This window comes from Scatophagus argus, chromosome 12, assembly GCF_020382885.2.
Source record: "Scatophagus argus isolate fScaArg1 chromosome 12, fScaArg1.pri, whole genome shotgun sequence".
Lineage (NCBI taxonomy): Eukaryota > Metazoa > Chordata > Actinopteri > Scatophagidae > Scatophagus > Scatophagus argus.
The window spans coordinates 1,769,562-1,780,000 of record NC_058504.1 but is presented as its reverse complement, the minus strand read 5'-3'; the positions used below and the strand labels follow the sequence as shown (position 1 = coordinate 1,780,000).

Here is a 10,439-nt window from a genome sequence, read left to right as displayed (position 1 = left end):
AGTCTAGCTTTAATACTTTCACAAAGTTCTTCAAAAGTTCTGTTGTATGACCTGCATTTTGGCTTAATTCCTGTACGGCTCGTGTGTTTAGACAACATCCAACATTTATCTAATTTGGCTTACTTGTTCAATGATGAACAGTTTTTTCCCTCTGATACCAAACACAATAATAAATTTCAAATCATGCCCTGCCCTACTTGTATAGAAAAATGTGACTATTCACAACAGAATTCAAACTCTGGCTGGCAGTGTTCACACGAAAGGCAATGTGCAATGCACACAAAATAGGACAACTCCATCCACATGAAGCAGCTGGCTGGCTCAGTCCCGATCAGGTGAGAAAGAAAAATCAGAAGCATTTTAAAGCAGCTCAAACAGCGGCTGTGGCGGCAGGGAGGGGGTTCAGCTCTGTGTGTTTCTGTTTACTGAGGTCTGTGGAGCCCATCCAGGCCCACTGGAGTGACAGTGGAAGTGGCAGGCGAGCTCCCTTTGGCACAGTGAGGGGGCCCTGCTGTGGCTGACCAGACATGATGACAGGCTTCATCCACCGACAACCCGCACCAAAAAAAGCTTGCTGCTGAGTGAGGACAAAAAAGCCAACATTCATAACTCTGTGGGGCCCTGTTTTATGAGCTCAGATGGGTTCCTTTAGGAAGGAGTAAAAAAGAAGAAGAGGGTGGATGTGGAAGAATGCGGTCAGGAAGGAAAAGAGGAAAGAGAAGCATGGAGGGAGTGCAGTCTGAGAGTTAATTAATTTAATGAACGAATGAATCGTCAGTTTTGTCTGCTGCGGCCGCAACCTATTTGGTCCGCTTCCCGGCACTCCAGTAGGAGTGAGGGCTCATTAAAAAGCCCATCACATCTCATCGAGCAGCACTAAGTGACCGAGCTCACAGGGAGCGGGCACATCATTAACACCGCCACATATTTACAAATAATGGCGTCGGGGTTCGCTTTCTGCCCACCGATATTAATCATCACGTCTCAGAAAAGACAGAAACAAATATTAAGAGACATGCTCCCATCAGGGGCGAGCACTTAGAGGCAGCGAGGATCTGATTGGGCTACAAGACATTTTTATTTTGCTCTTCTTCTTCATTTTTTATTAACAAGAAATCTCAAGCCAAACAGCACTACAGAGAAATCAGAACGTCTCGAACACCATCAGCATAAAAGGCAATTGTCATACGCAGTGAAAGGCCTCAGGTGATGCTGACTCCAGCTGTGTGTGATGTTGGCTCTTATTAAAATAAGCTTTCATTGTTCCAACCTACACAATGTGCTGCAAATGAGCAGGAGGAGCACTGGAGAGCCCCTGGACTCACACCACATAATAACCACATGCTAATCAGCACTGACTTTAGAAGCCAGAGAGCCATCAACTTGCCCTTTGAACGCGCAACTTGGAAAATCAAATAAACTCGTAGTGAAAGCAGAGGCGGGTCATTCACTGCAGCAGCAAAGGCAGTTCTTACCAGAGGAATGGCCTCGGTTTGTGGCATCATGGTCGCTGTCTCCCTGCTCGCTGTCTCCGTGACCACTGTCTTTGGAGCTGACCAGGTCTGCTTCCTGGAATGCCGAGCTGGAAGAGAGGATAGCATTAAATCAAAGCCTCACTTAGCATTTTGATGTTTTTTTTTTTTTTATCCAGCAGCAGTTGTAATCATTACACATCGTCACAATGAAAGCTATCACTGAGTGAGGGAGAAGCAGTCGACGAATGAGAGGCTCATGAGAAACTGAGCGGCAGAAAGGCTACAGAGACAGTCTTCTTCCATATTTACCTGTTGACACGTCTCGGCCTGTCAACCAGATAGCTGAGTTCAGCACGCTGGTGTTTGGTCTGAAAGAGAAGGGACACTTTTCAGCTGTGCCACTCTAGCACCTCGTGGAACACGATTAGCACAGAAAAGAGTCAGCAGAAATTAAACAACACCACCATCGAGCCAAAAAGGATGCAACCCACTGAGTTTCATTTTGGTGTTAACTGAGCTTGTTTTCAGCCATTACACGTGCTGCTCAGGGCCGGTGAGGACTGTGTTTGAATAGGTGAGCCCTCCCATGGGGCGGGGGGCTGTACACATACTGTGCCAAGGTGCAAGATGAAGTAATGCACCTACTCAGGCTGGCACAGCCAAGACATGCATCTTTGTACTCATGCAACTCAGCAACTTTGTAACCAGTGTGCTTAATGTGAATGTGCCTGTCCCGGGGGAATGGTTCTCTCACACTCACGCACACACACACACACACACACACACACACACACACACACACAGGTGCACACGCACCAACCAGCAGCCTCTGAGCCACCATACTGAACGTTCTTGTGTGCTTCTCTAATTCTGATTTTTTTTTCATTCTTACAGCTTCAACAATAACATGCAATCTTAGCTGTTTCAGGGCCGACCTCCCTGAGGACTGCTAAGGGCCACATGTCACCACCCGCTAGTCTGATCGCTGTGTTTGCTTCAGTTCCTTTTCTGAGGTAAATCTGATGATGTCGCAGCATATTGTTTGTGTTAGCACCTAACAGCACTCTGTAGACATGACACCTCTCCTGAACTGACATGATACAGCAGGAGATGAAAATGGCCACTGTATGAAACCTTTTGAACCTGTCATGTAAGGATGTGCTTGAATTTTATCAATCAGGCAGGCTTCATGTGTATGTCGGAATCAGGTTTTGGACATGCTGAGGCATTCTCAACAGAAGGGGAGTTAAGCTGTAGGTATGAGAGGGACTCTTACCTCATTTGATAAAATGCTGCCATTTGATATGATGTCAGGCTGCTGGTCTGTGTACCCTGTCACTATGGCCCCGCACGGGTTGTGATCGGTGTCTGTGCTCCTAGACGGACTACACGGCTTTAGGAACATGAGGTCGGTTTTGGCAGACTCTGGAGTCAGACATACCTGGTAGCAATAGTTCTGGTTTTGGTGGTGGGAGCCAAAGCTCCCTGACTCCTCCACGGGGACTTGAGCCGTACCGGCCCCACTGACGTTACCAGCGCTTTGCACCAGCATGATATCCGACTTGCTGAGCTTTTTCTTGCGGGCCCGACCCTGCCGTGAGCAGCAGGAGCTGCAGCCCAGGCAGCAGTCGCTGGTCAGACAGGTGTAAATGCTGATCTTTTTGTCCTTCTGGCAGCGCACAGCTAGCACAATCATGACCAGGAGGAAGATGAAGGAGACAGAACCCAGGGCGATGATGAGGATGAGGGTGAGGTCCAGGGTGCCGTCTTTGGCCTTGGTGATGCCTCCTCGGTTCCCGCCGCCGCGGCCTTCAGTCACGCTGTCCACCAGCATCACCAGAACGCTGGCGCTGGAGGACAGCGGCGGCTGGCCGTGGTCTCTCACCTCAATCAGCAAGTCATACAGCTGGTGGGGGTCTCGCTTGGCCGACACCCGCCTCGCCGTCCGGAGCTCGCCCGTCCTCCAGTCCATCCTGAACATGCCATTCTCGTTCCCCCTCTGGATACTGTAGGACAGCCGAGCATTCTCACCGTCATCGGCGTCCATGGCAACAATGCGGGTCACCAGGTAGCCCGGCTCAGCTGTGCGGGGGAGGGGCTCCTTGGCTGTGCCATTTTTCCCCAAGGGTGCCAGCACCAAGGGGGGGTTGTCATTCTGATCCACGATGATGATTTTGACTGTGGCGTTGGAGGAGAGCTCCGGGGTACCCGAGTCACTGGCCTGGACCATGAATGTGAAATCCTTCAGCTGCTCATAATCGAAAGACCTGAGTGCGTACAGATAGCCTGTCTCCTCATTGATGGACACATATGTTTTGACGGACATGCCCTGGATATCACACTCTAATATGGAGTAGCTGATGAGCGCGTTCTGTCCGATGTCCGGGTCCAGAGCCGTCACAGCGTGTATGTACGCCCCCGGCACGTTATTCTCCGTCACATACACATCATATATGGGTTGCGTAAATGTGGGTGAGTTGTCGTTCTCATCCGACACCTGGACTCGAATGGACTTGCTGGTAGCAAGTGAAGGCGTCCCTTTATCCCGCGCGACCACAGTCACGGAGTAGGAGTCCGCCTGTTCCCGGTTCAGCGGTCCATCGGTCACTATGGTGAAATAATTCCTAAAGGAGGACTTTAATTTGAAGGGCACATCGCCGAGGATTTCCACGTGGATCTGCCCGTTTTCCTCCGCGTCCCTGTCCGTCACACTGAGCAGAGCAATGACGGTGCCGGGAGCTGCTTTTTCGCTCACCGACTCAGTGACGGTGCTGAAGGTGATCTCTGGTGCGTTATCGTTCACGTCGTTGACTTTGACGAGCACTTTGCAGTGTGCGGGCACCGCGTTTGGCCCCAGATCCTTGGCCTGGACGAAGATCTGATACAGGCTGCTCTCCTCAAAATCCACCTCTCCGCGCACCTCGATGCGCCCGGTGCGCGGGTCTATACTGAACAGGTCCTTTACTCGGGTGGAGATGTGGTTGCTGAAGGAATAAACGATCTCCCCGTTTAATCCTTCGTCCAGGTCGGTGGCGTTTAGCTGTATGACCAGCGTGCCCACCGGTGCGTTCTCAGAGAGGCTCACCGTGTAGACGGACTGGTCAAACACCGGCACGTTATCATTAGAGTCTAACACTTTGACAACCAGCAGCGCCGTGCCAGTCCGGGGAGGCTGACCGCCGTCCACCGCGGTCAACACGTACCTGTGCGCTGCTTGCTGCTCCCGGTCCAGCGACTTCTCCAGGACCAGCTCCGCGAACTTGTTCCCGTCCGTTTGAGTTTGCACGTCGAGATAAAAGTAGTTGTTGGTGGTGATATCGTACGTGCGTAAAGCGTTGGAGCCCACGTCAGGGTCGAACGCGCTCTCCAGAGGGAAACGGGTGCCCGGAGTGGCGCTTTCGGAGATCTCCACCGTGATGTCTGTCTCCGGGAAGCTGGGCGGGTTGTCGTTAATGTCCACCACCTCTATTTCGACCCGAAACAGCTCCAGCGGGTTCTCCAAGAACACTTCCATGTTGAGCTGGCAGCTGGCGCTTTGCTTGCAGATCTGCTCCCGATCTATTTTTTCATTTACGAACAAGACGCCGTTCTCCAGGTTCACCTCCAGGTACGGTGTCCGCGAACTGGGCACCACCTGGAAGCGGCGGGAGGCCAGTTTGGTCAGGTCCAGTCCCAAGTCCTCGGCGATATTCCCCACCAAGGTACCATGGTCCGCCTCCTCCGGCACAGAGTAGCGTATCTGAGAGAACACTCCATCCGTGATGCACAGGGCAATCAAAAACACAATCATCGCCGGAAAAAGTGCACTTGGGTAGAAAAAAAAGATTATAAAATGTATTATCCTCTTTTTATGAGCAAAATGTCAATTCCCATCACCCATTTCAGTCGGGAGGCAAAAGTCTCCAAAATGCGTAAAAGTCTTAAAAATGCGCGAGGCGTCCGGAGGAATGGGTCCAATTAAAACTGATGCATTCTAATTTTGAAAGGAGTTTTAATGACCGCGGAAGCCTCTTTTCTCCTGTTCTCCGCTCCGCTCCGCTGTCTTGTATTTCAGACGCGTCCCGGAGAGGCTACAGCGCACATTCCAATGAAGCACGGAGCTGCCGGAGTGATGAAGCCAGAGTTGGGGGAAAAGAAGTCATAATCCATACAAGACAAAAAAACAGAAGAGACACATTTTGTCTTGTGTGATGGTCCCTCATCGGAACATGCATTTCAGGCTTCTCGTCTTTGTTTCTGCGGCCGTGTCTCCTCTGTACACCCTGCTCCCTCACTGCGGTCACCTCCACTCCACTCACTACTGGCACTGTTCACTCAGCTATTTGCTTTTTTCCCGCATCGCGCCTCCCCCTCTCAGTCCCCGCGGCTGTAAATCACGCTGAAAGCTCTCTCCTGATTGGGTAGCTGGGCTGCCTATTAAAGTCCGCTGGGCCCAAGTCTGTCTCACCGCCTCTCTGTCTCTGAACCTCCCGCTAAGCTCGGACTGACTTCCTTTTAATATATCTGACGCAAAAAACGATATGGAGCGACACGGCAGGACATTTCTGACTTTAACCCCTGGCTGCCAAAGCGTGATCACACTCTCCACCTGACCGTGATGAAAAGCGCATCACCTAATGAGCCAGCGTGTGATTGGACTGAGGGGGGGACTTGTTGACGTGGTGGCGGGGCTCTTGTGGGCCTCAGGACAGGCTGGGCGAACCGGCTTAATGCATGCAAATGTTGTGATATGTATGCAGGGAATCATTCGCTATTCATGTGCTGTTCTTAAAGCTGAGCGCTATAATTACACCCAACAGTAGTAACGTTATTAACTCTGCTCCAGCCACACAGCGGCGGGACAAGCGAGGCAGGCAGAGCGGAAGATCTGCGGACCTCATACGACCCCTAGCGGTGGAAATTCAAACCAGAAACTGATTCACTGAAAAAAAAAAACAAAAAAAAAACGCTATATTGACAAAAGTATTGGGACACCTGACCATTACACCTACAGGGACTTTAATGTCGCCTCATTATAAACACACAGACAGCTTTGCAGCCAAAACAGCTTCCACTCTTCTGGGAAGTGTGGGCCAGTCAAGTTCTCCCACCCCAAACTCATCCAGCCATGTCTTTATGGAGCTTTGCTTTGTGCACTGGGGCACAGTCATGCTGGAATAGAAAAGGACCTTCAAAAAACTGTTGCCACAGAGTTGGAAGCATAGCATTGTCCAAAATGTCTTGGTATGCTGAAGCATTAAGATTTCCCTTCACTGGAAGTCAGGGGCCGAGCCCAAACCCTGAGAGACAGGCCCTGTGCAAATACTTTTGTCTATACATTGTGTAGTGCAGACACTGTTGTTGTCTGTGTGAATGGAATTTTGTGTGAAGGTAAAGCTAAAGGTACTTGGATACAGTAAATCCGGACATTCAGCCTTTCCTGTAAAAGCAACAACCATGTGGAGAACTCTTCAGGAAATAAGAAACCACACAGCATGCGGGATTTAGTCCACAAATACTGAACCCCTTCACTCCTGATTATTGTTCCATTTACAAGTTTTCTAAATCATTATTTTCTACCTTTTATTCATATATCTATTAAAATATAAGGACTTATTTATGTACACAGTGTTCACATGTTCAGTTAAGTGGGTCTCACACCGCTGAGTTATAAATCTGTGTGTGTGTTTACAAGGTATGTGCTTTATTACAGACACTAACATTTTTCATCTAAATCAACAGCTACCGGCACATTAATGTAGTACAAATACAAGTTCTGACATGGCTATTGTTAAATGTCTCTCTTTTCAAGAGTCCTTCATAAAAACACTGGCAATTTATCAACAGCCAGCAGAAAATTACCATCCACCAAAAGCAGAAGCTAAAAGGATCAAAACATGTCAGAGAGGCCCACCCAAAATGACAGTTTTCTGTAATCTTGCAGCCCCATCTTGCCTTCAAGGACAGCTGCATTGTCCTCTGGTTTACACACTGGTATCCTGCTCTTTGATAACATGTACTCCCACTGTGGTCTCCTCAGTGGAGCTGCATGATGAATGCATGTGAATGTGCCGTCCACAGATCATGTTTGTCTTGTCATATGTATTTGTTTCCATGTGTTATGTTCATGGTTTTTGTCACGTCCTGTTTTATTTTGAAAGCGTCACTTCCCCTGTGTGTCTGTTTCATGTAACTTTGCTTTGGTTATCCTGATTGCTTTCTCCTCCCTCATGTGTTTCACCTGTGTCTTGTTATGTTGTCTATTTAGTCCTCGTCTTCCCTGTCGCTGTTGTCAGTGTGTAGAAGTGTTTTGTCTTGTCTTGGTGTGTTTTTTCATTGCCATGGGTTTTTTCTTAGATCCTTATGCTACAGTAAGTGTGTGTGCTGCTGAGTTTTTTTGTTATATTAAAAAGAATATTCTAATATTCACTGCTCACTGGGGTTCAGCCCTCAGCGTCGCCGCATTCTTTGACACATGCGATATGCACGGTGAGAGAGCTCGTGTGTGTGTGGGGGGAGGATCATTCCTCCTGTTCATACATAATTTGGCATAATCCAGTGTTTTGCCTTTCTGTCCTCCCTTTTATCTCATTATAGACTTGGTATTATAGCCCCAGCAGGTGCAAAAACATCCACAAATTAAACATTTTAATGTCTGCACACTTGGATCTTAATTCGCAGAGGATAAACACCTGATAGACTGATAGATCAGAATGAAGTCATGTACTGCACAGACTGTGTGAAAGTGTGTGAAAATCTGTTCAGCAGTTTGGGGTCACTGATGCTTGCAGCACCTTAAGGAATATTCAGGTGAACAGAACGATGGCCATCCTGCGATAGTTAAAATTTCAATGAAAAAATTCAGTATGAATAAAATGCATTACTACCATGAAGTCCAACCGATGTCCTCAGCCTGAGAAATACCAAATAAAAATGTTTCCATGGTTAAGAGTTTTAATTGGCTGCTCTCTTCTGCTGTCACCTGAAATGAATCAATCATTTGTCCTCATACTCAGCTGCCTCCCTCCACTTTTCTTATCTTGTACAATCCTGTAACACGAGGAAGATAAAGCTGACCGTCGCCGTGCTCATCACTCTGCTTCTACAGGACAGAAATACATTCAAATGAATGTTATTGAATGAATGAAATTAATTGTGTCGTACACAAGTGCATATTTCTTCATTTTTATGTATGGCAATAGTCAAAGATTCCCATTTCAGTTCTTTTGAGGACTTTGTTGGCGACACATCAAGCTGCTCAGTTGTCCTCTTAGATCCACATTATTCACAAACATTTGATAATTTCTTGTCATTAAAATCTGTGATTTTGATTTTGTCTGTTTTGTCCATGTGACATCCACTGAGTGTCTGTCCATTCTGGAAGGGTCCCCCCATAATCTGTTGCACCCAAGATTTATTCCATTCATCTTCCCTGTTAAAAGGCTTTTTTGGGGAGTTTTTCCTCGCTTGAATTGAGGGTCTAAGGACAGATGGCATTGTATGCTGTAAAGATTTTAAGTTCCACTGGGCACTGTGATTTGAGATTTTGGAAATAAATAAAAATGACTTGAAATGAATTTTTTCTGATCTTCATAATCACCTCCTGCTCTTGTTTTATTTCTGCAGACTGGCAATGGACCTCGGCCACAGCAGATCTCTGCCTTTGAGATCAGTAGGTGTGTGTGAGCTCAGCTGAGAGGAGGAAAGCAGCTCAAGTCAGAACAAGTTCTCCCCCTATTGAACAACGACAGCACTACACACACAGTGCTGCCCCCGGTGCAGCGTGGTCTCTGCTCTCCACCCGACTCTGTCTGCTGGGCTGAGTCCAGAATGCCCACAGATTCACATCCATGAGCTGCAATGAGTAAAACACACACACACACACACACACACACACACACACACACACACACACACACACATATACACACACACAGCTTAAATGCATGATTTATGCTGTCTGCAAACCGTCAAAGCTGCACAGAACAGGCCACTGGAGGAGAAACATGAATTGGCTCCAAGAAGAGATTTTCTAAATCAAGTCCTATCAAGTCAGTGGTGCAGTCAGACATGCATCACTGTCTCCTCAGATAGCCAAACTGAGCCTGGAGAGAGGAGGAGGGTGTTTTTAGCAGGGCGTTCTGCATGTGAGCACTGATACAGAAACCATATTCACATCATGAACAATAACTCAATATGATTACACAAACGCAAGACTAACATTATGGCTCTCTCATCACATCACTTCACCACTTTCACACAGGCACACTGAAGCAACAGCAAACAGTCCACTTGTCCTGATTTATAATGTCACAGCATTTTATTCTCGAGTCGTTTTTGAGGTTAAAAATACAGTGTAGCAACCAGTAATTGCTGTCTTTTGGTGTGTAAAAATAATGGCCATCTTGCACATCAAAAGTTTCCCACACAATGTACTGGGCAAATAGGAAAAAATATCTAGCATCTAGAAATGGCGCCCTAAAGCAATCCCACCCAGAAGATAATTGGAGCAGGAGAAACAGCATGTAATCATCAAATGTTATAAAGCTACAGGGACCGCAAAGCATCATCTAATAAGAAACTAAGCTCTGTCTCTCTTCCTGTTAGCTTTAACACGCACACTATCAATTACTGCACAAGTGGAGTCACTCCTGTCCTGTGTTACACTCCGAGTAAATTTAGATGTTGGAGAAGCCAAACAACATTTGGCATAGAAAGAACAACACAGTCTGATAGAAGCACTTCTGCGTTTGTCTGTTTGTCTTTGAGGTATTCCTGTGTGTCCTACGCTGTACAGTTTGTAAAAATGTTACATTTGGAAAGCTGTTAGTATGAAAGACAAATCAGTGTTTTGAATATGACAGAAGTCTGAAACTGCCTACCAAAGTTGAAAGGATTACAGATCATGAGAGTCCTCTTAGACTTTAGCTCTTTGACTTGATGATGTAAACCAGTGGTACTCCCAGACATTTCTGATTGGAATAT

At 47.3% G+C, this 10,439-nt stretch overlaps 1 protein-coding gene across 3 annotated transcripts in view; it reads right to left on the bottom strand.

Moving 5' to 3' along the window:
• The window catches only part of pcdh10b (protocadherin 10b), a 16,863-nt gene extending 10,399 nt beyond the window's left edge, over positions 1-6,464 (bottom strand). The window contains exons 1-3 of one of the 3 annotated variants that reach the window (XM_046406802.1): positions 2,752-6,464; positions 1,785-1,843; positions 1,476-1,582 (exon numbers count right to left, since the gene is read on the bottom strand). In XM_046406802.1, coding sequence (XP_046262758.1) covers positions 1,476-1,582; positions 1,785-1,843; positions 2,752-5,265 — 2,680 coding nt within the window. In that variant the 5' untranslated portion in view covers positions 5,266-6,464. The remainder of the gene's footprint in view (positions 1-1,475; positions 1,583-1,784; positions 1,844-2,751) is intronic. The other 2 variants (XM_046406804.1, XM_046406803.1) reach the window with 2 other exon arrangements.
• Positions 6,465-10,439: the final 3,975 nt, after the last annotated feature.